The sequence below is a fragment of the Eulemur rufifrons genome, chromosome 28 (assembly GCF_041146395.1).
Source record: "Eulemur rufifrons isolate Redbay chromosome 28, OSU_ERuf_1, whole genome shotgun sequence".
NCBI classification, from domain to species: domain Eukaryota; kingdom Metazoa; phylum Chordata; class Mammalia; order Primates; family Lemuridae; genus Eulemur; species Eulemur rufifrons.
The window spans coordinates 57,595,943-57,623,561 of NC_091010.1; the positions used below are offsets into that span (position 1 = coordinate 57,595,943).

General features: G+C 36.4%; 1 protein-coding gene across 1 annotated transcript in view; it reads right to left on the minus strand.

The window, feature by feature from the left end:
* CCDC186 (coiled-coil domain containing 186) overlaps nt 1–25,586 on the minus strand; it is a 42,027-nt gene extending 16,441 nt beyond the window's left edge. Inside the window, exons 1-6 of the mRNA XM_069460726.1 lie at nt 25,435–25,586; nt 15,048–15,743; nt 10,486–10,612; nt 3,440–3,568; nt 2,150–2,362; nt 402–521 (exon numbers count right to left, since the gene is read on the minus strand). Of these exons, the coding sequence (XP_069316827.1) occupies nt 402–521; nt 2,150–2,362; nt 3,440–3,568; nt 10,486–10,612; nt 15,048–15,682 (1,224 nt within the window). The 5' untranslated portion in view covers nt 15,683–15,743; nt 25,435–25,586. The remainder of the gene's footprint in view (nt 1–401; nt 522–2,149; nt 2,363–3,439; nt 3,569–10,485; nt 10,613–15,047; nt 15,744–25,434) is intronic.
* Between the last annotated feature and the right edge of the window lie 2,033 nt (nt 25,587–27,619).

The window sequence follows — 27,619 nt, forward strand, 5'->3', positions numbered from 1 at the left end:
TTGAGTATAAGAATCTTAGCATCACTGATATTTTTTTTAAATTTCCAGAATTTACTTTCAATTTTGATAACCTACATATTCTCCTCTCCAATTTCTCACAATGTTTAATTTAAATTTTGCATACCAAAAAATGCTTAAAAAGAACAAGGCAAATTTGGGTACTGCAAACTATTAATAATAAAATTTAACATTCCATCCAATTTTATATGGAAACCATGCAAGGTTATTTCTTTTTCATAATCACCAAATACTTAGGTCCAAGTTACTCTGCAGAAGTCACTAAACTAAGCTTCAGGCCTTATCAACTGTTAGTACATTTACTTTTTTTTTTTTTTTTCTTTTTTGTACATTTACTCCTAAAACTGATTCTAATCATTATTCCACTGCATTATAGTACTCACCTTGTGCGAATCCATTTCAGCTTTTAATTTGTTTTGTGCCCACTTTACTTTAATGATGTGAGAGTTGATATCTTCTTTTAATTTGTCTATTTCTCTGATGAGTCTAGTCGTTTCACCTTCCTAAAATAATATCAGGTCATATTTTTTCATTTAAACTATCAACTAATTATTTATGTATCTTTTATACCCCCTCAAAGTAATCAGTGCAATAACACTATAATTCAAGAGTTGGCACACACTATGGCCCACAGGCCATAACACTGACTTCAAGTTCAAAGGATAAGAGGGCAGTAAAATCCTAAATCCAATCAACAGGCATGAAGATGATTAACATTCATATTTTAACCAACTGGATGTGTTGTCAGCATAAGTATACCTTTATGATTCTTCTTAACTGGCTAACATTAACGTCAAATATGAACTAAATTGGTTTTGCCAGAATTTCTCACAACAATGACAATATTCCAAACTAAAAGCTAATGAATAAAAAGTAACATTTATCATCGAGAAATGATAATGCACTAGAAATATGACCATGTCAAGAGGCTGCTAGTTAACAGCAAGGGTTCTCAACAGCTAGCTCAGTAATCAAATATCCTCAGACAGCATTTGTGAAGGACATGTTCTTCTTTAAGAAAAATACAAATTCTGGCCGGGAACGGTGGCTTTTGCCTGTAATCCTAGCACTCTAGGCAGGAGGAGGACAAGGCAGGAGGATTGCTTGAGCTCAGGAGTTCAAGATCAGCCTGAGCAAGAGTGAGACCCCATTGCTACTAAAAAAAATAAAAATAAAAAATAAATAAAAATAAATAATAATAAAAAAAAACACCACACAGAAAAATTAGCCACGTGTGGTGGCATGCACCTATAGTCCCAGCTACTTGGGAGGCTGAGGCAGGAGGATCCCTTGAGACCAGGAGTTTGAGGTTGCAGTGTGCCACTATGACTTCACTGCAGTCTAGCCCAGGTGACAGAGCAAGACTCTGTCTCAAAAAAAAAAAAAATTCTACTCTATAGTGAGGAAGTATTAAATTAAGATTATATTGGCCAGGTGCGGTGGCTCACGTCTGTAATCCTAGCACTCTGGGAGGCCGAGGTGGGTGGATCATTTGAGCTCAGGAGTTCAAGACCAGCCTGAGCAAGAGCGAGACTCCGTCTCTACTAAAAATAGAAAGAAATTATATGGACATCTAAAAATATATATAGAAAAAATTAGCCAGGCATGGTGGCGCATGCCTGTAGTCCCAGCTACTTGGGAAGCTGAGGCAGGAGGATTGCTTGAGCCCAGGAGTTTGAGGTTGCTGTGAGCTAGGCTGATGCCATGCCACTCTAGCCCGGGCAACAAAGTGAGACTCTGTCTCAAAAAAAAAAAAAAAAAAGATTATATCAAGTTGTACTTCTGGCTCTAAAACTATTCACATTTGACACTACGATGTGTATATTTTACCAAAATATAATCTTCCTTTAAGCCACAAACTAATTTCTCCAACATACAGATTTTAAAAGAAAGTTTTTAAAAAGATCAAGAAAAAGTTATCTAAAAAAACATGTGCCAATACTTCATCTTTTCCCCAGCAAATCTTTTTTTTTTTTTTTTTTTTTACAAATAACAAGGTACTAGAATTACTAAAACAGTCATAAATAAAAACTTTATGTTTGAGTTTTTTAACTATGTTATGATTGTTTGATTAAATAAGGAAAAGGAAAGAGAACAAATTTCAAATAAGGTCCAAGGGCACAAGTTATACCTTTGTTTCATACAGCTGGTGCAACCGTCCTTTCTCTTGAGAAAGCTGCTTAATTTTGTTAGTGTTTTTCTCAAATTCCTTATTTGCATCTCTAAGTTTTCTCTCAAGTATCTCTTTTTCCTTTCGAAGGTCTAAAGATTCCTTCTCACCTCTTACATACTTCATTACCATTGCTTCTTTTTCTTGGCGTGCCTCTTCACATTTCTTGTTGGCCTTCAAAAAAAACACCATCTGGCATTAATAACAAATGTTTTGCCAAATAGAAATATATCAAAATAAATATTTTCCTCTAATATCACCAATGTATTTTTTGGTTTTTGCACAACATTCCCAGGACTTGTTCCATGAAATTTTAAAATGAAAGAAAAAAATACAAAATTATAGAAAAATGACACAATATTACTAGGATTTGCTTGTATTCTCTTCTATTCCCTTTACCTTGGCTAACATAGTTGCTATTTTCCATTGACTCCTCCAGATCCCCTTTCCCACCCTTTTCTATGTCACCCTGTGCCCCAGGAAGATGACCATCGTGGACCATATCAACAAGTTCCCTTCCTTCAAACCTCCGGTTGGGTTCAGCCAACAGGAGGTACTAGGCAGACGCTCAGGAACGTAGGCAGAGTGAGATCTGGCTCCACCAGTTTCCACAGTAGGCTGATGGCTGCTGCTCCCGTGAGGTGCCCTCTCTGTACAACCACTGTCTGTGTTATATTATACTACCTGCTCCCTTTCCTGTTCCTTTCAGCTGAAGGGAGATGATAATGGCTCCCCTGGCAGTTCTAAGCTCATGCATCTTCTTTTTTGGGGATCCCTAAACTTTGCCCACACCTTCTGAAGAGTCTTTATTATATTCTCTTCAAATCACCAATTTAAGTCTGCCATCTGTTTTCTGCCAGGATGCTGACTGTATAGCTGACAATTTCTAAAATCTATAATCTGAGCTTCCTTCCCAAAAGTAGGTAGCCATATGCTAATGAATGATTTGTTTTCCTGTTTATGAAAAGCTTTCTGAAATATTTGACACTTACAAGAAATACCTAATTAGATTAAGGTTGAAATCTATATATTCATTTAAAATTCTCTATTAGTATGAGCTGGTACTCCATATTCTGAAGTTTCACACAATGAAAACTTCTACAAATAGTTCTACAAAAAAATTTTACATAAATAAAAGACCTATTATCAATACACCACTGATATCCAAAATAGTCTAACATGGTTAGTTTATTTTAACAAATAAGAGTCACCGGAGTATCAAGTTAATAATGAGAACGATATGAAAAATACCTGTTCCATCCGTTGGGCCATCTCTTTGTGTAATTGCTGAATTGCATTTTTAGCTGCAAGGTCTTGAGCTACTAGTTTATCTTTGGAAGCTTTAACTTCTATGTTTAGTTCCTCTATTCTTGATTCTAACTGTAAAGAAAATTATTTCCAGATTATTTTTATAAATGTACCAGACATATAAAGAACATAATGAATATAATTCAAGCATGAAAATCAAAACTGTTAGCAATGTTTCTATATCACACTGGAATTTAGTATAAATCTGAAGAGATTCTGATAAGTTAGGGTGTACATGGTAAGCCCTAGAGTATCCACTAAGAAATTACTAAAAAAATACAGTAGTCCTTCCTTTTCTGCAGATTTGCTTTCCACATTTTCTGTTACCTGTGGTCAATCTCGATTTGAAAATATTACATGGAAAATTCCAGAAATTAAAAATTCATAAGTTTTAAATTGCATGCCATTCTGAGTAGCATGGTAAAATCTCATGCTGTCCTGCTCCATCCCACCCCAGTTGTAAATCATCCCTTTGTCCAGCATATCCGTGCTGTATATGCTACCTTTCAGTTAGTCATTGAAGTATCAAGTTAATAATGATAATGAGATGAAAAATACCTGTTCTATCTGTTGGGCCATCTCTTTCTGTATTGCTGAATTGTATTTTTAGCTACAAGGTTTTGAGCTACCAAGTTAACTTTGGAAACTTTAATTTCTTATTAAGTTCTCATAGTAGCTATCTCAGTTACCAGAACAACTGTCAAGGTATCACAGTGCTTGTGTTCAAGCAACCCTTATTTTACTTAATAATGGCTGGCCCTAAAGCATAAGAATAGTGATACTGGCAATTTGGATATGCCAAAGAAAAGCCATAAAGTGCTTCCTTTAAGTGAAAAGGTGGAAGTTCTCAACTTAATAAAGAAAGAAAAAAAGTGTGTGCTCAGGTTGCTAAGATCTACAGTAAGAATGCCTCTTCTGATGGTGAAATCATGAAGGAAGAAGCAATCCATGCTAGTTTTGCTGTTGCATCCCAATCTGCAAAAGTTATGGCCACAGCGTGTGGTAAGTGGTTAGTTAAAATGGAAAAGGCATTACACTTGTGGGTAAAATACATGAACAGAAACATTTTGTGGCTGACAGCAATTGGGTTCAGTACTATCTGCAGTTTTAGGTATCCACTGGGAATCTTGGAATATATCTCCCTTGGATGAGCAGAAACTACTGTATAATGAAATATCATGAAAGATATTTAAGTGTTATATTAGAAAATATTCACTTAATGCAAAAAAGAAAGCAGTGAAGGAGGAATCAGGGAACAAAAAACACATGAGACATATATAAAGCAAAAAGTAAAATGGCTGACATAAATCTGTCAGTAATGGCATTAAATGAAAGTGGACTAAACAATCATATCAAATGGCAGAAACTGACACACTGAGGTAAAAAACAAGATTCATGACTGATCATCAGGGAAATGCAAATTAAAACCACAATGAGATGTCACCTTACCCCAGTCAGAATGGCTTTTATTAAAGAGTCCAAAAATAATAGATGCTGGCATGGATGCAGAGAGAAAAGAATGCTTATACACTGTTGGTGGGACTGTAAATTAGTACAACCCCTATGGAAAATAGTATGGAGAGTCCTCAAAGAACTAAAAGTAGACCTAGCATTTAATCCAGAATCTCATTATTGGGCATCTACCCAAAGAAAAAGAAGACTTTTCCTCAAAAAGACACCTGCACTTCAATGTTTTTGCAGCACAATTCACAACTGCAAAGATGTGGAATCAAACCAAGTGACCATCAATTCATGAGTGGATTAATGAAATGCGGTCGGTATATGTATTTACCATGGTGTAATACTCAGCCATAAAAAAGATGAATACCTTTTATAACAATCTGGATGGAACTGGAGACCATTCTCCTAAGTATCTCAAGAATAGAAAAACAAACACCACAAGTACTCACTATTAAATTGGAACTAACCAATGAGCACACATATACGCAAAGGGAAGTAAAAGTCATTGGAAATCAACCAGGAGGGAGGCAGGATAGGGGGAAAAAAATCTACCTAATGGGTAGAACAAATGCTATTTGGGTGATGGGCACACCTATAGCCAGGACTCAAGCATTACAAAAGCGATCCATATAACCTAAAACATTTGTATACCCTTAATTTTTTGAAATTAAAAAAAAAAAAAGAGTTTAACTTGAAAGTTAGTGCTCACCAAAACTTAATTAGTGCTTATTTCATGTCCCAGAAAGATAAAATATCAAAGTCTTACAGAGATGTCATATGTATATATACAGTATTTCAGAAATCCATGGGATACTCAAAAGATTAAACAGGAATATCCTTTACTTATGGAAAACACGATAAAATAAATCTAAAATTAACTGTCCAAAAAAAAAATGATTCAACTATATGCTGTCTATAGGAGGCATTTTTGGTTCAAAGATACAAACAGATTGAAAGTAAGAGCATGACAAAAGATATATCATGGTATTATGCAAATAGCAATCATGGGAAGTAGGACTGGCTATACCAACATCACACAAAATAGACTAACATAAAAAATTACTAGAGATAAAAAATATTTTATAATGACAAAAGGATCAATCCACCAGAAAAATGTAATAGTTATAAATATATATGCATCTAATAACATAGCACCAAAATACTGAGACAAAAACTGACAGAAATAAAGGGGGAAACGGACAAGCCAACAATAGCTGGAGACTTCAATACCCTACTTGCAATAATGGATAGAATGAGATGATTAACAAGGAAATCAGAGACTTGAACAACACTATAAAACAACTGAGTCTAATATATCTACACAACACACTATACCCAGCAATAACAGTATATACATACATTCTCATCAAGTGCACATGGAATATTCTCCAGGATACAATATATGCTAAGTTATAACAAACCTCAATAAATTTAATACTGAAATCATACAAAGTATGTTCTCCAACCATAATGGAGTGAAATTAGAACTAAATAACAGAAAGAAATTTGGGAAATTCACAAATTTGTGAAAATTAAATATACTCCTAAATAATCAATGGAAGAAATCACATGGGAAATTAGAAAGTACTAGATAATGAATAAAAATGAACACGTATTACACCAGAACTTACGGGATGCATCTAAAGCAATGCTTTGAAGGAAATTTATAACTATAAAAGAAGAAACAATATCAAATCAATAACCTAAACTTCCGCCTCAGGATACTGGGAAAAGAGCAAACTAAACCTAAAGCCAACAAAAGGAAGAACATAATAAAAAACAGAGTGGAAATTAATGAACTAGAGAACAGAAAAACAGAATCAATAAAACCAAAAATTGGTTCTTTAAAAAGACCAACAAAATTGATAAACCTTTAGCTAGAATGATTGAGAAAAAAAGAAAAAAGACTCAAGTTATTAGAATTGAAATGAAAGGCACATTACTAGTGACCTTACTAGAAATAAAAAGGATTATGAATGATTACTATGAACTTAGATGAAATGGACAATTCCTAGAAAGACATAAAACTACCAAAACTATCTCAAGAAGAAATAGAAGATCTGAATAGGTTGATGACAAGCATAGACTGAATAATTAAAACAATAAAAACTGCCCACAAAAAACTTCAGGCCCAGATGGCTGCACAGGTAAAATTCCACCAAACATTTAAGGAAGACTTAATATCAAATTCTTGCCCCTCAAATAAAAGGAATACTTCCCAACTCATTGGATTCACTCCTAGGTATACACAAGAGAAATGAAAGCAAACATCCACCTAAAAACTGGTACATGAATGTTCACAGAAACATTATTCATAACAGTCAAATGGTGAAAACAACCCAAATGTCCATCAACTGATGAAGGGATAAACAAAATGTTGTATATGTATGCAATGGAAAAATGAAGTACTGATACATGCTACAACTTAAATGAAACCTTGAAAACATTATACTAAGTGAAAGAAGCTACACACAAAAGGTTACTTATTTTATGATTCCACTTTTATGAAATTTTCAGAATAGTTAAATATATAGAGACAGAAAATAGGTTAGTTGTTCCCTAAGGCAGAGTGGGAAGGGTCATGTTGGAAGCAAATGACAAGTGACTACTAATGGGTGCAGAGTTTCTTTTCAGGGTGATAAAATATTCTAAGGTTGTGGTGAAGGTTGCATAACTAAAAGCCATTGAATTGTATACTTGAAATAAGTGAACTGTATGGTATGTGAATTATATCTCAATAAAGCTGTTTAAAAAGACTTAAACATTAGCTTATAGTACATGTGTACTAATTTTCCTTATGAAAAAATTCTTTAGAGCAACACTGTCCAAAAGAAATACAAGCCATGTGTATAATTTTAAATTTTCTAGTCACATTTTAAAAAGCAAAAAGAAAACAGTTAATAGTTTATTAAACCCAATATATCCAAAATATTATCATTTCAATACGTAATCAACATGAAAAAAATGAGTTTTACTTTTTTGGGGGACTAAGTCATCTAAATTAGGTATGTATTGTACATTACAACACCTCTCAATTTAGACTAGTCACCTTTGAAGTGCTCAATACCTACATGTGGCGGCTGCCATATTGGACAATACAGATCTAGATATAAAATTAAGAAAGAAAATCCAGCTACACTGTTTTTCTATTTAGAAGTATGAAGTTCTCTAAATGCTAGCAAAAGAAAGATAAATCCAATTTTCTCTTTAAAAAAAAAGGCACAACTACTAAAAAGCTCATGAGAGGAAGCTTATTGGTTCTATCCTCTCTGTTCAGTCTGAAGTTTCTGGTCATTAGCAGTGACCTGACTGCCAAAATACGGATTCAGCCCATCATTAAGGCTCCCTCACACTTTAACATTCTACTTTTGGTTTACATGTGGTAGCCCTAAAACATATTACACAAAGGATGAAATACATGCAATTTTACAAATACAGTCACCTTCCAATTATGTAAAGGTGCACTACGTATACCAAGGCATAAGGCAAGTGAAACTTGGTTTAATTTTTTGTTATATCATTACCAATTGTTTACTGTTATTTTTGTTACATTAACTTTCTGTGAAAGGTGAGACAAAAGGAAATACTTTTAAGGCTATGCTTCTAATCCTACCCATAGAAGAAAAAGAAGCTCAGAAAGATAAAAAGCAGCTCAGCTTTGCTATCAGTCTGAATATTCACCTGCTGATCCATGCATCAGAGTAGTTCATTTAAAAAAAAGAGAAGAAAAGGACAGGCTAGGTAAGCTGGATAGCCAGATACAATCTAAAGTAGGAGAGCCACTCTTCACAGTATAGTTTACAAAAATACTGAGAATGGCACCATACTAAACTGTAAGCCTAAAAATATTCTAATGCCAGACATAAAAACTTCTGTGTACCTATTGCTTATTCCCTGTAGGCAAAAACAGTCTAGTTGACTGTCAAATCAAATCACCTTTTCGATTATTTTGAGAATACAAGGTCTGTCTGGAAAGTATCCAGGCCCATCGTTAATATGAGAATGGTTTGTGCAACACCGATGTAACCTGGCAGCCAATGAGAGTGGGATGTGCATGTGTGAACAATGACAACCTCACTGTACTAGCCAGTGGGGTGCTAGATGCTATTGAGTGAGCACGTGTGCTGTGTGGCCGTCACATTCAAAATGACTGAGCAGAGCAACGAATCTGCATCAAATTTTGTGTTAAGCTTGAATATTCCTCTGTGGAAACTATTTGGATGATTCAGGAGGCTTTCAGGGACAATGTGATGAGTGCAGCACAAATAGAAGTGTGGCACAAACACTTCAAAGATGGTCAAGAACCTGTTGAAAGTGATCTATGTTCTGGAAGGCCTGCAGCAAGGAGAATACTTGAGAATATTGAACCTGTACAGGCTGCAATCAACAAAGATCAGTGACTGACAGTGTGAGAATCTGAAGCTGATCTGGGGACTGCAAGAACTACTGTGTCCAAGATTTTGACACAGACTCTTGGCATAAAATGTGTTGTGGCAAAATGTCTTCCATGGCTTCTGCTACCAGAGCAGAAGGAACATCGTGCTACATTTGCTAATGACTTGTTTCAAACTGCTACCGATGAACCAGATTTCCTCAAGGTTATAACCGGAGATGCATCATGGGTCTACAGCTATGATCTGGAAAGGAAGGCGCAGTTGTCCCGATGGAAGTCACCTGGTTCTCCAGGCCTGAAGAAGGCGCGGCAAAGTCGCAGCAAGATCAGGACCATGTTAACTGTATTTTTTGATTGGGAAGGTGTTGTCCATCACAAGTACATTCCTTCAGGTCAAACAATTAATAAGGAATACTACCTTAATGTTCGTTGTCGTTGGTTGAGAGATGCAATGCAACAAAAACGGCCGCAGCAGCTATGGGCAACTAGTGATTGGCAGGTTCATAATGACAACGTGCCTGCCCATGCATCACGTCTTGTGCAGAGTTTTTTGGTGAAAAATCAAATCACTCAGGTGGCTCAGTGCCCCCTACAGCCCAGATTTGGCGCCCTGTGACTTCTGGCTTTTCCCAAAACTAAAATCATCTTTGAAAGGGAAGAGATTTTAGACTCTTGATAAGATTCAGGACAACAGGAAGAAGTAGCTAATGGCGATTCCAACAAAGGATCTTGCAGGGTGTTTTGAACAGTGGAAGAGATGCTGGGAGAACTGTGTGAGGTCCCAAAGTACCTACTTTGAAGGGGACTGAAGTGTCATTGTCCTATGTACATTTCTTCTATCATCTTCGAGAAATGTCTCAATTTTTCATATGACATGGCTGGATACTTTCTGGACAGCTCTCTGTGTTTATTATATATAGCAGAGCAGTCATGCATATCATAAAAATATAAATTTACATAAAAGAAGTCAGGCTACGATTTCTACTTTGTAAAGTAGAATACTTTAAATACCATGAAAATCTCTGCATTTAAAATATGACTTCTCTCACAGAACTTCAATTTATACACAATTTTTCAGGAAATGTATTTATTTTATAAATTGAAGTATGGTCTTTAAAGATTTTTGTCTTTTTACCTGCTTAATTGTGCTCATATGCTGCTTCTCTGTTTCTGTTCTTTTTTTTAGTTCTTCTCTTAAATTGTCTTTTTCTGAACAAATGTCTAAGATGAGATCCTGATGCTTCTTATTTTCTTTAATTAACCTAAATACAAAAAGGGCAGTATAAGTAAAACATAATTAAAAATGGAGATAAAATGACAGGTGGAATAGAATTTGTTTACAGATTAGGGTGTAGAAACCTATGATTATAATAAATTAGTATTTCTAGGTAATCCTTTTATAACGAAACATGATACTTCCAAAACCATCTCTGGCCATTTAGGTTAACTTTTTCCTAGAAATGTGTATATTTCAAATCAAGTGAAATATAATCAGTTAAAGAAAACCATACCCTTCCAAATTTATGCCTCTGGGCATCTCAATTACGAACCATATCCCTCGGCATTGGAACTCTTAAGTGATTCTCAACCAAGGGCAATTGTGCCCCTCCAGGCATTTGTCTGGAGACATTTTTAGTTGTCACAACAGGGGTAGGGGTTGCTACTGGCATCTAGTGGGTGGAGGGCAGGGATGCTGCTATACATCCTCTTATACAGAGCACAGGACAGCCCCAATAACAAAGGATAATCTGACCCGAAATGGCAACAGCGCTGAGGTTGGGAAATCTTGCTTTAGACTTTTAAAATATTTTAATGATATTTAATAGCTATAATGTGTAGTCAATGTAAACCAACAGGAGTTTAAGCAAAAATTTCAAGCCCCCCAGAAAAACAGAAATTGTACAAACTGCCCGCAAAGTACTCAGAAATATAAGGTACCTAAGAAAGTTAACAGCTAATATTCCAGAATTATTAATAGCAATAGCTATTAGCTAACATTTTTGTACACTTACTATTGGCTAAGTTTAGCTTTTTTTAAAAGAAAAGTATATTTCATTTAACATTCAATATAAACCTATGAACTTATCACTTCTGTTTTATCAATTTAAAAAAAACAAAACAAAACTAGCCTAGAACTTGTACCAAACCATACAGCTAGTAAATGGTTGAATTTTGTTTTGGATGCAGCTCTAATTCCAAAGCCCAGGCCTTTCAACCTTCTACTTTGAAGATCACTTATTCACTAAACCAATGCTTACTGGTACCTATTGTATGCCAGCCAACAGTCCCTGCCCTGCCCTCATGGAGCTTACATTCTAAGGCAGTGATACCCAACCTTTCTGGCATCAGACTGGGGTCGGTGTGGGGGGGGGTACTGGGGGGGGGAGCACAGCTCAGGCGGTAATGCCAGCAATGGGGAGGGGAGCAGCTGTAAATACAGATGACACTTTGCTTGCTTGCCCGCTGGCCCAGGGCTTGCGGACCACAGTTCTAAGGGAGAAAATAAAAACAGCCAATAAAGAGATAGACATGTCATAAAATGTCAGGTAGTAACTAAGCCCTATTAAGAAAAATAAAGGACAGCAAGAGGACAGAAAGTAACTTGAGCTGCAATTTTAGATAAGTAGTCAGGACAGGCCTCTCTGAGGAGGCGGTGGTAGAGCCGAGGAATGCAGTGAGGAAGCAAATCATACAAATGTTTGGCAAAGAGGCAAACGCATGCAAGTTCATTCAAGCCTTTTATGCACAGTGGTTTAACTTAGATTATTTCTGTGATTAAGGTGTATACTCAATATGGTACCGGAAACTACATGAGACACAAGAATCCTGGCTATAGGTCACAAGTAAACAACTAAGGGAGGGGGAAGTGAAGAGCAGTAAACACTCAAATTGTTATTCTTCCATGCCAAATGCACATCCTATACAAAGATAACGGTTCTTAAGAATTTTGGTTGGGACCTTGGACAATACTATTGATGTTTTGGAAAACAGGGGCACAGAAACAGAGAATAGAATGGTGGCAGGAGAGATGTTGGTCAAAGTGACAATAGTCAAAGTGAGATTACACCACATTATATACTTGAAATTTCTTAAAAGAGTAGATCTTAAGTATTCTCACCACCCGCCCCCACACACACAAAAGGCAACTATGTGAAGTAATGGATATGTTAAGTAACTTGATTGTGGTAATAATTTCACAATGCATATCAAATCATCACATTGTATACCTTAATGTATACAATTTTGTCAATTATAACCCAATAAAGCTGGGAAAAAAGAAAATAGGGGAACGTATGTATAAACAAAGATATCTGGAAACAGATGCATTCATGAAAATTTCAAAGAAACTAAAAGGTAGTTTTCTTCATAGAATATTAAATGAAGGCAAAAGTTAAGGAAAAAAATGTAGTGGTTTTAGAGCTGATCTGAATCACAAACCATTTTATCTGGAATTAAAAATATTATGTGTATAACGAAAGATTAACCTAGATTTAAAATGATAATGTTTGACATTTGTATAATGCCTTAATACCCACGAAACAGTTCTATCAGATATTGTCCTCTTCATTTAGATAAAATGTCCTTTATTCAAAGAGGTTGATTTGGCCAACCCAACTGAGCTTGCAAATGGCAGTGGGAATCTTCCAACTCCAGGCATCTATCAGAATTATGCTTAACCTCATTCTCCCATGCTGCCACTGTTCTGACAGGATGGAGCGAAATAGAGGAATCAATTCTCTACTACTTTTAGATAAATTTAATAACTAATAACTAGTGCATTACTGATAACCACATTTAACAAAACTCTGAAGCCCAACTGATGAGGCTCAGATTTTAACTTTGCATTTATTAGCACACGACTTTGAACAAGTTAATCTGTCTGTGCTTCATGTACTTCATCTGTAAAATGGGATAGTAGTACATGCCACAGACTGTTGTGAAGATTCTATGAGTTAATATATCCAATGTGGCAGGCACATAATTTACAACATATAAATGTTTGCTGCTATTAAGTGTACAACACTTATAATTTACAAGAGAAGTACGAAAGTGGTTAAGAGTCCAAATCTAAGGAAAGTGGGAAGAGACATCAGAGACAATCTCAACGGGAAGGTCTAAAAGAGTAAGTATGGACTGCAGGCAAATGAGGACGTTACCCCATAAAAAGCAAGAACAGCAGAAGCATGGATGTTTCAAGCATAAATTCACCTAGTAGCAGTATTCCAGTAAGGATAAGAGCAGGAGTAGCAGTCATTAGTTTTGGGATAGTATTAAGAAGGGCTTTGGAGTCTTGAAGAGATATTTGTACACTCATGTTCACAGCAGCATTATCCACAATAGCCAAAAGGTAGAAGGAACCCAGATGTCCAGTGACGGATGGATGAATATGGTATATCCATACAATGGAACATTATTCAGCCTTAAAAAGGAACAAAATTCCGACACATTACTACATGGGTAAACCTTAAGGATGTTATGCTAAATGAAATAAGCCAGTCACAAAAAGACAAGTACTATGTGATTTCACTTACATGAGGTATCAAGAGCAGTCAGACTCATAGAAATAGAAAGTAGAATGGTGGTTGCCAGAGGCTGGGGGCAGGTGGGAATAGGGAGTTGTTTAATGGGTACAGAGTTTCAGATTTGCAAGGTGAAAATGTTTGCAGATTGACTGCACAACAAGGTGAATATAATTAGCACAAAGGAACTGTACACTTAAAAGTGGTTAAGATGGTAAATTTTATGTTATCTATATTTTATTACAATTAAAAATAAAAATTAAAAATATGGAAAAAAGGGCCCTTGATACTAAGAGATTAAAAGTTCACTGGATAAATCAATGAAGGGTGAGCTGGTTTGGGGAAAACTGATTAACTGAGCAGGATAATCTAGAAGAGTAAAGGTTAGAAGCATGGAGATCATTAAAAGCCAACTTCATAACCACAGTGATGTATTTTCTTCTGTCATCCTCTTTTGGTATACGGACTTCCTCCCTCCCTTTTTCTACACACACTCACATACCCCTAATTCAAAAAAATTTTTTTAAGTATCACTTTTTTAAAAGAGTCTATATTTTAATGAAGGCTTGTACATTTTATTTTCCTTAAAGTTTACCAAAAAGTGCCTAAACCTATTTATCACTTCGCTATATAAATCTAGAATAAAAAATAGGGTAATATAATACTATTAAGAAAAATACTAAAATTAAACTGTCGTTAAAACAGAATTCACAAATCCAAGAAGTCTAAAAATAACTATAGTTCTCATTATTGAGTGATAACCAAATAATTCTTCTGTTCTCTAAATTTTAATTTTTTTAATTAATGAATTTAGAATGAGGATTTAAAAAAATTTTTTTTGAATTTTGACTTCTCATTTCCTTTTGAATTTCTCTTAGTTTTGACAATACTATACGTCTACATTCTTTCAAAAATAAAAAATGAGTTGTCTTTATAAAAATTTCTAACTCTTTAATGAATTTACACTATTTAAATATTTATTCCTTTAGACTTAGATGTTAAATAACTAGGAAAACTTCACATTTGTTCATTTATTCCGTAAATACACATTTTTTGCTCAACTACTATGTGCATGGCTTCCTTGTGGAATTAAAAGTGGACAAGATGACACTTTCCCTTACAGAATTCACTCTCTAATTTCTGTGAAAAAAATAAACTAAAAGAATAAAAAACTTACTTTTTTATGGTATGTTCCTGCTGCAAATACTTATCTTGTACACACTTTTCAAACAGAACTAATGCATGTTCTCCCTTATTCATTCCATTTGGTACTTGGTGTTCTTCTGCAAACTCTGCAGATAAGAGCTCAGATTCTATTTCTTCCAACAAATCCTCTGATGCTGAAACGTTCTTTATTTTTGAAATAAGTTTCTTGGTGCAGTCTGTGTCATAGGGACTTTCTGAATAAGTCTTTTGATTAGCTGCTTCTGTAAATGTAGATGACCTTAATTTCTCCAATATTTGCGTTACTGTCTGTTCCGTTTCGTTTGTTTTTGAAACTTGCTTTGCAAAATCTCCATTAGGAAAATTACCTATTTGTTCAGGATTTTCTGGGGATATGTCTGTTTTAGTACAACAATCCTCACCTCCACCATTATCTGGAATATAATTTTCCTGGGCTTCAATTTCATTATCATGTTCATTAGGCTGACATAAAGTTTTATCAGAGTTTAATGACAATAGTTTGGATTCATTTTCTAATCTGCTGCTTTCATCACCAGAAAACGAGTTGCATGAGTCTTCCTTTAATTCAGATGTTTTCCCAATATTTTTATCAGAGGAAATGGAGGCTATGTCCTCTGTCTCTGACATGCTGACTGGCACCAGTTCACTTTGCACTTCTTCAAATCTGCTTCTGATCTTCGTGTTACATCTAAGAAATCGAAACATCAAAATTAAAAAAATTTTTTTTCAGCCAAGATCCTATATTTGCACATACACCATGATGTGATATAACTAAGACCACAAACTAATGATTCCTTTAAAAGCCTTTCCCTTTCAAAAAGAAGAAAGACTAGCACAACCAATCCAAGTTGGCTACAACCAGCAGGGCCACTGCAAAGTCTCACCGTCTTTCTTCCTTCACTTCGGTCACAGTTTCACTAATTAATTTCAGTTGCAGTCTGGCATTCCCCAGTCATCCCCAGAAAATGTTAGCTAAGGAATAATACTAGTGACTGGAAAATTAGCGCCAAAGAATGTTTAGAATTCCTTCAGCTCTGTGAGGAAAAAAGACTACTTCAAGAACCTTTAAGAAAATATTGGTGAAATAAGACAACAATGAAAGCATTAAAAGAAAAATCACAAACCAAGATAATGGAAAAATACACATTAATGAAGACAAAAAGTTTACTGAGAAGGAAAACTAAACAATACTAATGACACAGCTACCCATAGCCCAGAGATCTAGATTTGAGCTGAAAGGAAGTCAGAGTGTAAAGGATTCCTGATGGGAATTGGTTTTTTATCCAGGTAGGGATCCAGGAAGTACTATGGTGATTTTCAAACATTCTCATCAAAAACAATGTTTAATGCAAATCAAATGGAACCCACATGCACTGCCTAGGTCAATAAAACTGACACTAAAAAATTAATTTCACAAGGTTAGAATAAATTTTTATAATATATCGTTTACGAAGGTTACTTTTCTAGCTATTTTATGAAAATTAGTCAACTTCAAAAACTATGAGACACAAATATAAAATATTTCAGTGATCTTAATGAAAAAGAATTGTGGACTTCTTTTGTCAGGTGTCAGCAAAGCATGTACAAGGTAGGTAAGTTACTGAAGCCATGTGAGGTTACACTAAAAAGTAGGCAGATTATAATTTGACTACCTAGAAAAGAAGTAATTCCAGATGAGAGATATACTAATAGAAAACAAAACAAAGATTAAAATTTTGAATAACAGAAAGATGCATATTTACATCAGGCTGTGATGGGGGTGGTGGTCAGATGATTAAAAAAAAAAAAAGAGTGAGAAACCGGTCAGGTAGAATCCTCAGAATGCTAAGCAAGAGTGAATTTTGTTAAGAACAAATCATAATAAATTATAGTAGACTCGTATACTGTAGAGTTTCTAGCATATAGTAGGTTCTCAAATATTTGTTGAATTAAAGCCTGCCTGTAAGCACAAAAATGATATGATAAAACTAGTATTTGAGAAACATTATTCTAGGAATGCAGAAAATTGGAGGAATAATTGTAAGAAAGGAAAATAAGACCACTTGTTTGTTAAATACCCTGCCTTTTAGTTTAGACTGTCCTTTGGGCATCAACTAATATAGCCATTGGCCCCAACACTCTAAATACCTATCTGCATAACGTATTTCCAAATAACCAAACAGAAATTATATTTTGCTGCATATATTTTATAAGCAAGCCAAAGCCCACACTAGTATTAAAGACTTGGTTTAGACAATACAAATAAATGCAGTAAGTAAATAAAAGACATCATAAGTATTCTGTATTCCAAAATCTAGGACAAAGTAAAATAATTCTCAAACAGGGGCACTGCCAACTACATCACCTTACCCAAAGTAACTCACTTTAAAATATAACCTTGTGAATGTGTTGCTGTTGAATTTAAAATCGTATCAATCTAGAAATCAATCTAAAAACAAATGAAGGAATTGGTCTTAAACATCATAAGTAATTATTCCAACAGAAGTCGAACCCAGAGCTGATCAAAATGTAATGAGAAGCAGATAAAGAATCTATTTAAAGAGATTAATACTGCAAAGGTGTTTTGACACCTCAGCATAGAGAAAGTGAAAAGAAAACTTTAACAACAACTTTATGGCTCCTGTCTATGTGCCATGAGTTGTCAACAGAAAAACACTAAGCAAATATTGGTTTATCCTCTCACCCAGCATTTATATTCCCCAGGATTCAGTCCTCAAGTCTTTTTCCTTCCAATTAGATAAATTGAAGCAACACTCATGGTTGATGCCTACATAATTATTTTCAGTCCTGTAACCTTTAGTTATAGATATCAAATTATCTCCTCTTCCTCATTCTCACTATACATTAAAATCTCCACCTGGGCTGGGCACTGTGGCTCAGGCCTGTAATCCTAGCACTCTGGGAGGCCTAGGCAGGTGGACCACTTGAGCTCAGGAGTTTGAGACCAGCCTGAGCAAGAGTGAGATCCCATCTCTACTAAAAATAGAAAAAACTAGCCAGGCGTGGTGGCATGGGCCTGTAGTCCCAGCTACTTGGGAGGCTGAGGCAGGAGGATTGCTTGAGCCCAGGAGTTTGAGGTTGCTGTGAGCTAGGCTGATGCCACGGCACTCTAGCCCAGGCAACAGAGCGAGACTCTGTCTCAAAAAAAAAAAAAAAAATCTTCACTTGAATACTGGCATTTCCTCTAGAGGTTCTACTATTACCTCAAACTCAAACTGGCCAAATCAAAATCATAATTATAGGTCCTATAATTGAGCACCCCCAGCTTATCTTTTCTATTGTCAATAGTATCATTTTTCTTAGTCATCTGACTCCTTTCTCTCTTTGCTCTCACATTCTTTCAACAATTTCATGTCTCTGCATGTCTACAGCCATTGTCCCCTACCCACAACCCTACTCAGGCCTCTGATCACTTTATACCTGGAAGGCTTAAACTGTTGGTTTCTCAATCTCACTTCATTCTTCCCTCTTGCAACTCCAAATGAAGGAGCAAGGAGGATTAATGGAGGGGTAGGTTACTTGGGACAGCCCAGGGGTGAATAGTACCATGGCAAACGACAGGTCATCCAAACCAGAGAAGGAGTTGAAGTGTGTACTATACTGGCTCTGCCAAAGTGGGACTGCCCTATGAAGTGGGTCTTCAGTGGCTAGAGGGGCCAAGGAGCTACAACAGTGCCCCTGCAAAACTCACACACCACCTCCACAGAGACCACCATCAAATTCAGCCAGATGAACCAGAGTGAGGCCAGGGCCACCTCTTCCTTCTTTCAGAGGTTCAGGTAATGAGCACTCTGCTTCTGCTGGCTGGTCTTCTTCCCCCAACTGGTAAGGGGTTAGCTAAAGGAGGGAGCATGTCTTAGTTATCCCTCTTCTTCAAGCCAAGCAGATGGAAACTAACAGCTTCAAGTTTTCTTCTGGGAGAATAAGTTTGTGACTTTGGGGTTTCTTTTGGTGTTTGTTTTTTTTGTTTTTTTTTTTTTAAATGACTGGAACCTGTCTTAATTTCTGGAATAAGTTTTCTCTAGTAACCAAAAGTGGCAGAAAAATTATAACACAAGTGATTGCACTTCAGAGAACAGTTAAGGTGATGGACGTGCTTTATACAGCATGACTGGAGGCCAATTAAGCAAAATAAAACTATTTGACGTTTACACCTGGAATTGAGATTCCTCAATAAATCAGTTGTCCTCTTTTTCCAATCTTATCTCTCAACACATTCCTAAAATCCTAGCACTTCGCTATACTTTACTACCCTGACCAGTCTACTCAGGATTCCCCAGATAATTCCCCATGGCTTTGTCCCCACCTAGAATGTTCTTCCCTTCAGTCTATCTAAAGTCTGATTATTTTAAAGGACCAATTCTAATGCCACAGCTTCCCCCAAATTTTCCCTCATCACAAGTACAAAAATAATCTCTTAAGTAAATTAAAAGACATGGCATTTATACTCATCAAGCACACACAGCCTTTCTTGTGACATTTTTGGACAGGCATAAATGGTCTTTGTACTTGCAAGAACTACCTCACTCCAAACTGAATCAAACTCCTTAAGTCTCAAGCAATATAATAGTAATAATAGACAAATAAATCTAACAAATATATTCTCTACTACATTTGCACTCATTTTTGCAAATGCTGTCCAGTGGTTCTCAATGAGGGTAGGACCCATTGGGTTTACACAATGATCTGGGGACCAAACAGCATTTAGTAGGTGGGAAACAGGTTGTAAGAAGACTTTTAATGTGCAGAACAACAAAATTTTTCTCAAATCCTGCAAGATATTCATCTAGACTAAAAAAACTGCTTATATAATTACCTAAGCTTAGAATTTTACATATTTTACATATTATCCTCCTATAAGTTAAGGAAGACTTAGATTAAGCTCAAAAGACAAGTATTTTCTGTAACTTCTCTCATTAATATGCCCATGACCTTTAAAAAATAATCATGTAAATTGGCATCTGATAACCACTTAGCTTACAAACATAGTTTTCTGATGCTCAAATGAATACTATTTGGAGCCCAAAGGAAAAGCAGAGAGAGTTAACAAAGATTTGTGTGTGTATATATAACAAAGCCATCACCAAAGATTAAGAAACTACATAAGAGGGGTGGCAAATGGAAAGGAAAAAAAAAAAAAAAGCAATCAGCATGATTATGTCCATGATTAACCAGGAGAAAAAACAGTCAGCTGAGTCCTCTTGTAGGCCTCCAGTTAGCAATGCTGATGCAGGCCAATTTGATTGCTATCCAAGTTTTTTCTTTTGGTGAAAGGGCAGGGGATAGAATAGCCTACTAGCAGACTAAAGGGGGAAGTTATAAAAACTAGGATAGAATAGCCTACTAGCAGACTAAAGGAGGAAGTTATAAAACTAGACATTTGTTTACAAGATTGTCTTAATTTAAGAAGTGCTTGCACAAATCAAATTCACACTCATATAGTAATTACAAGAACAGAGTACAATTTATGTAGCTTTTTCTGAGGTAAAAAAAAATAACAGGTTATTTTGACTTTTTAGCCACTCTTAGTCATTAAGGGAAATATTGTATTTAAAACAGCACAGTCACAAAATTCCTCTTAATTCAAGCACTGTTTTTTTTTTAACCCCCAGAGTTGTTTCTGTTTCTGACACAGTACTACAGGACCAATTCACACTTCAAAATTGTTTCAGTAGGTGAGAACTGGTTTCGCTCTTGCTGGAGCTCATCAGCTGTAGGCAACTGGTCAAGAAACAATTTTTTTTTTTTTTTTTTGGGCCTTAAAGGCAATCATTATCCACCTCGGATTTTATTTCTTAATAAAAGAACTCACATTTCTACAAAATTATTCTATACAAGAGCCATATAAATGAAAACAGTTTTTTTCTTTAAACAGCTTTTGGTTCTATTTCCCATTTTTGTACAAATTAGTACTACAAACAACAAAAAACTTAGGTTTATTCAATAAACTGCAAATACAAAGGAATCCAATCCACAGATATTTGGTAATAAGTTATCAAACAAACAAGCCTCATACAAAGATACCAAGTCAGGAATACACTTCCAAACTAGCTGTCAATTAATTCATTCACCAAATAAGTATTGAGTAACTACTATGCGCAGACACTATTGTAGGTGTTGGGAATATGGCAGGGAATAAAACAGACACTTCTCATGGGGCTTACATTCTGGTGCAGCGGACCAATATATAAAAGCTCTATGTCGAATCTTTTACTCCTCTGTGTTCTGCTGCCAATAAACACTAAATTGTTACAGATTACATAGCATTTAACATTATATTTTGATTTTTGAGGTCTGCCAGTGCTCCATCAGAAACTATATAAAAAATGCAATGAGTGTTTTAAGTCTAATAGAAAAACATGACTTACTTCAGCATAAACATTATTTACAATTATAAATTTTTAAATTATAAACTGTACCATTCAAGTCCTAAATAATACCAGCTCTATACTTCTCAAGTAATATCCATTAAGATAAGCAAGTTGAGCCTGTGAGACCATTCCTGTTCTTCAACATGTTTTACTGTGCTTTGTAGTTAAGGTTTGTCAAAAGTTTTTTCTTTTTTTAATATGTTCTCCAAATGTACTTTAAAAGCAGCATAAACAAAAGAATGATTTTTCTTTCTGACTAGTTCTAACAAGAATGACATGGCAATTAAAGTCAGAAGCAAAAATCAAATCAAAAAAGTATCCACACAGTTCAATATAACCTGCTCACAACCCCCTAATAACTGATTTTTTTCTTTTCTTTCTTTTTTTTTTTTTTGAGACAGAGTCTCCGTCTCCCCGTAGACGTGGTGTCATCAGATCACTGCAACCTCAAAACTCCTGGACTCAAGCCGTCCTCCTGCCAGAGCCTCCTGCCTCAGCCTCCCGAGTAGCTTGCACTAGAAAGGCAGACCACCACTCCCAGCTCATTTTTTCTATTTTTGGTAAAGACGGGCTCTCCCTCAGGCTGGTCTTGAACTCAAACACGATCCACCCGCCTCGGCCTCCCAGAGTCCTAGGATTACAGGCGTTAGCCACTACGCCTAGCCTGATTTTTGATAGACATTTACTTTAAAAGACATTTTCCTGGAAAAACCTTTTTAAAAATAGAATAAAGGATGAAAAAGAACCTGTGTAAGAAACTTGTTTCACATGATGAAAATATCTGACAATTAAGTTTCATATAATGTGAATTTATGCAGATCAAATTCTTCTTTTAAAAAATAAAAAAAAACTGAGCTGGCTATTTCAAAGAACTCTAGTACTGCAAAAAGAAGTAATTTTTAAAGTAGTCACATCTTATTTTAGATAAAATTTAACATATTGAGTTTCTTTTAAGTGAACCTAGCACTAAAATTTTTAAAGTTGCCTTTAGTTTCACAGTTTGAAAAGTGTGTTACATGAGGCCAAGGTCAAATTAATCTTATGGGAGTTTGTTTAGCTTTATACCTAATACTCAGGGCAGGGTGAATTTTATGGTATATACATTATATCCCACACACAAAAATGTTAAGAAAAGACTCAGGGGAATGGATTTGGTGCTACTGGAACCCCCAATAGGACCAAATCCTGTGACAGGATAACAGGATAATGAGAAATTATGGTCTGTCAAGATTCCAGGAAAAAGAGGGTCAGTGGCCAACATCGCACAGCACATTATCGAGTTATATATGTAGTAGCAGTTTGGTATCTTAGATCCATGCAATTTTACATATTCTAATAAATTTTTAAAATACTAAAGCAGAAAGTTATTAATACAGAAATCTTAATTTGAAGTTACTCGTGTAGATCTCAATATCTGCACTTTAATGAGTCTAAGAAAACATGAAACTATTTTCAGCTAATTTTTCTTCCAAACCTGAAAACCAAAAGAAAAAACGTATAGGTCAATAGTTCTTTTGAAAAAGGAAGGTTAATAACTCAAAAAATGTTTTTTTAAAGATAAGTTTTGAGTCTGCCTTATAGTAATATTAAAGGATTTTGGTTAATGTTTAAATTTTGATGCCACCTTTGGCCTGGGTTTGGTTAATTTGATATGATGTAGTTTATAAAAAAATTATTCATTAGCACCTACTACATAACCAATCCTACAGTAGACTATCACTTCATGTGTCTTAATGACAGATATTAATAAGAAACATACTGACAATCCAATCAAAACTATGCTGGGGTTGATTTCCACTTTTTGTCTATCACCCCTTTACCCTATTATTTTTCCTTTTATTTACTTCTTAGCCCAAATAAATTTTTAAAATCTCAGTAGCTGAGAAAGTTCAAAAAACTATGAAATAACATAAGATTGGGGGGTCATTTACAGATTTAAATTATCTATGATCCCACTGCTGCCCCTAAAATGAATACTAAATATATAACATTCACAATAGTGTACGCCCAGTGGTATGTTTATGAGAAATTCAAGAATCGGCTTTAATTATTTAAAGGTAGAGATAAGCGACAAAAGAAAAACCCAAGTTTTATAAACAAACAAACAAACAAACAAAAAAAAACCCCAGAACTTCAGGTTTAGGATTCTTACTGTAACATGAAACTGTTAGATGAATTTGGAAAACTAGTACAGTTTACTAGTTCTTCTTCAAAGGGAAAGACGATTTTCTAAACCTCTAAATAAGGCTGCTTTGGGCTTCAACCTATCATCTTTCCTAAAGGGTATACTGCACTATTTTACCTTCACTCCATGATGCCAGCAGTTAGCCATAAACAGATGTTTATAAACTGAATATACTAAGCAACCATCATCAGCTATGTTGTCATGGTATAGCATCAAGGCGAAACTTGTTAGTTTATGGGTAAAGGAACTAAAAGCTTAAAGTGGTCACTGTGCTACACACTAGGCACTCCTTTCTGCTATCAATAATAAAACTCTGAAATGCCAATGACAGTTTATGGAATCTCCACCGTTTAAAAAAAAACCCTAAGTTTATATGCAGTTAGTTTGAATTAGATTAGGCCTTTAAAAAAATAAAATATAAACACAATCCATGCACCTCCGAGAGAATTCTTCAGTAATTATACGTTTGCCTATTGTACTGTAAAAAGGAGTTTTAATTCTTAATACTTTAAGATTTGTGAACTACCTAATATCTTCAATGAATTTAAAATAACATGAAAAGACCAAAAAGAAAGGAAAAAAAGAACTAGGTCAATCATCACTGTTTTTTATTTGTGTAACGGTGGAAAAAGAATTGAAAAGCAGATGCAAGGGTAACAGTGTACTTTATACACAGAGATAGTTAAGTTTCATTATCAATGTCTCTTGAACCTTAGTTTTTCCTACAAGATGAACACTCTGCAAATACGAAGGTGTAGTCAGTAGTTGGGAAGGCCACACCCACAACTAGCATACCTAACCACTTAATAATTTTTTTGAATGGCTACCAGCACATCTACTGAAACACTGTTCCCCTGATTTACTCTACATTTTCCTTAGAAAACCACTCAGCCTATCGTTTTGGAGAAATAAAAAAGCTAGGCATCAAAGGAACATGACACACATGCAGAGAAAACTGCCCAGTACTTGGGACTGTACTGAATATTTTCACTATACTCTCTCTTCTGAGAGAGTTACCTGTTACCCACAGGTAACAAGACTAGCAAGTGAAAAATAAGGATTCTAACCCAGGTGTTCTGACAACAAATCAAGGCCTTTTTCCTCTAAACAAAATCAAGATGGGAATATTAGCCTAAGTTGTAAAACTGTTAACAGCTGGGCAATAATTAAACCTGCACTGTTCCCCAGGATTGCTACTTGGGGACACATGGAAGGTTTTACCATTTTACACGTTTGATGAGGACATAAATTAGAAACTCCTTTCTTACCAACCACGGTTTATGAAACGTCTTGATGTCCTTGTAAGACAACATAAAAACAAAGAATAGTATCTCTCTTATCCGTAACCCCAAAGAATCGTTTCTAAGGAATTTAAAGTTACAGTAATGGAAGTGTTTGGAAGGGGGTAACAAGTCGCCACAACAGTAAACATAACATACACAGTCAACTTGGAGACGGAAAGCAAAATAGGTGACCGAGTCTCTGAAAGATTCTCGAGCAGGTGGGACTTAGCAACAGTTCACACTCGCAACCTAGGCCCAAATTCCGTCCCTTTCGAGGTACAGCCCCCACGACCCGTGCCCACCCGTCTCTGCCGCCTCCCTCCCGTGACGGCCCGGAATCCGAAGGAGGGAGGCACGGAGAAGGGGACTCCGAACCCCGTGCCCCAGTCCTCGCCTTCCTACCTCTGCCCCCAGAGAAGCTGGGCAGGGGATCGGCTCGCCCCCGCCCCAGGACCTGCAGGACAACGCAGGAGGTTGGCAGCCCCACCGCGCCGCCACCGCGGCTGCCGGGCTCGCCCCGGGCGCCCCTCTGGCACTCACCGCACTTCTCCCAGCCTCAGGCCACACCCTAGCGAAACCGCTGGAGCTCCAGCTCAGGGGCCAACTTCTTCATAGCGGGGTCCGGCAGACTAGGAGTGGGACGGGGACACAGCAGCGAGGAAAAGGGCCGACACTTCGCTCTCTCCGCGGGAGCTTCCCCAAACACCCGCTGAGCTGACACATCAACAAAGATGGCGGCGACGCTGAAACCGACCCGGCTACAGCTGAGGGGGCGGGGCTCCCTGGAAGAGCCAATCAGCACCGCGCGGACGGCGTGACGCGCTCACCTTGAGGTTACCGGTAACCTGTCTGCAGTGGGCGGGGCCAGAGGAGCACCGCCTCCTACCTCGCGGCCCCGGGAGGCCCCGCCCGGCGCTTAGCCAAGCTGGGCACCTACGTTCACGCGAACCTGGCGAGCCGGCTGTCCTGTCCTTGGTCCTGTCCCGCCTCTCACGCCCCTCCCCAACCCAAGCAGGTTGTTTCTTTCAGTGGGAAGCGCTCATTGGATGTTATCCCTCCTCACCCTTTGGCCTGTCTTCGGATGAGTCAGGGGCATAAAGCAATAAAAGAGAATTCCAAATTGCGGCTTCCCGGCTCTGATGCGCAAACCTTGCACTTAACGTGGGTGGAGTCAGCAGGAGCAGCTTACCTGCTGGTTAGACAATTCATCCCTGGGCGAGACCTCGGGGGATTTCCATAATAGCAAGTTCTTGTCTTCAGCGTGGCCCTACTGCCATTGTTTAATAATAAACTGTTGGTGCGTTCGTCTCCAGCACCAAACTGTGAGCGTCTTGAGGGCAGGGGGTGCCCTCTCCTGACTGGGTGTCCCAGCACTCAGCGTAGCAACCAAAAGTGTATTGAATACTGTTGCCTACCTGGGTCCGGAGAAGGAAGACGAGCAGCTTTAGTTTGTGGAGGTTTTGCAAACCTTCCCCGTCCAGTGAAACGATTTCTTTGGTTTAGGACTTCTTATGCACAACTCATGAATGAAAATAGTTCATTCACACGAGTCTTCAATGCAAGAGTATATAAGGCACAACTTACTACCATTCTGTTAAGCTTCTTTGATACTAACTGCTGGCCAAAAAAAAAAAAAAAATACAACGCTGTATAACTCTGTTCCTCTTTCCTTTTCAACATGAAATGGTACCTCCCTCCTTAAATGAAGGTACATTAAAACACACTTTTCAGTTAAAGTGTTTGTGACAGTAAAAAAATTATTTGACTCTGAAGCAATAAATCAACCAAACATTTCTAGTGAGATATATTAATCCAAGGGGGGAAAAAAATCGAAGAAGCCTTAAGGTGTTTTCATCATTCATAGTGTCAGCAATAACATTGGTATAGATATTTCTGAATATTTCTAAATTTATAATTAGTATAAAGCATATAAATGTCTTTGGGAACCAAGCTTTTCATTATAAAAGAAACACAAATATAAACCAAAGAAATTAAATAACTCTGTAATCCTATATTTGAATTTAGAAATATCAGAATGAATTTATTGTGCATTTTTTTCATTAAAAAAAGTCTGTCCACTGGAAAGGCCTAGAAAATGACCAACCTAATGCATGCCCCTATTCTCCAGACTATGATCTCTAAATATTATTTCCCAATAAAAGTTAGTAGGCTCAATCCAATGGTTGATGTGGGGAAGTTCGTCTCTATAGAATTCCATGTAATAAATGCAGAAGGAAAGATGGACTACCACCATTTTGCAAACCCTAATGATATAATGGATCTAGGTAATGTGGATCTAGACCCATTAGATGAAAAGCTGATGGGAAACTTTATAATGCATGGACGGGGCTGACAACACTTGAACTTACTAGATCAATCTTAACATCCCATAAGTGAAATAACTACATACTATATATCTTCTGATGTGCTGCAATAGAGAGACACAACACCAATTGTGAGGTATTCTTGCCAAAGGGCATGCAATCAACAAAATTAAATGTGAGAAGAATTGCAGTTACTTCAATCAGTAAATTCCAAGGAAAGTACAGGATTTTTTAAATTTTTCTTTTTAAAATACAAAACTGAGTGCAAATACAGGATCTTGTTTTAATCCTGAATTTAACATACCAACTACTAAAAACAATATTTGAGACTATCTATCTGGAAATTTTAAATACTGACTGTATGATACTAATGCATTATTATTGTTAAAGGTGGGATAAAT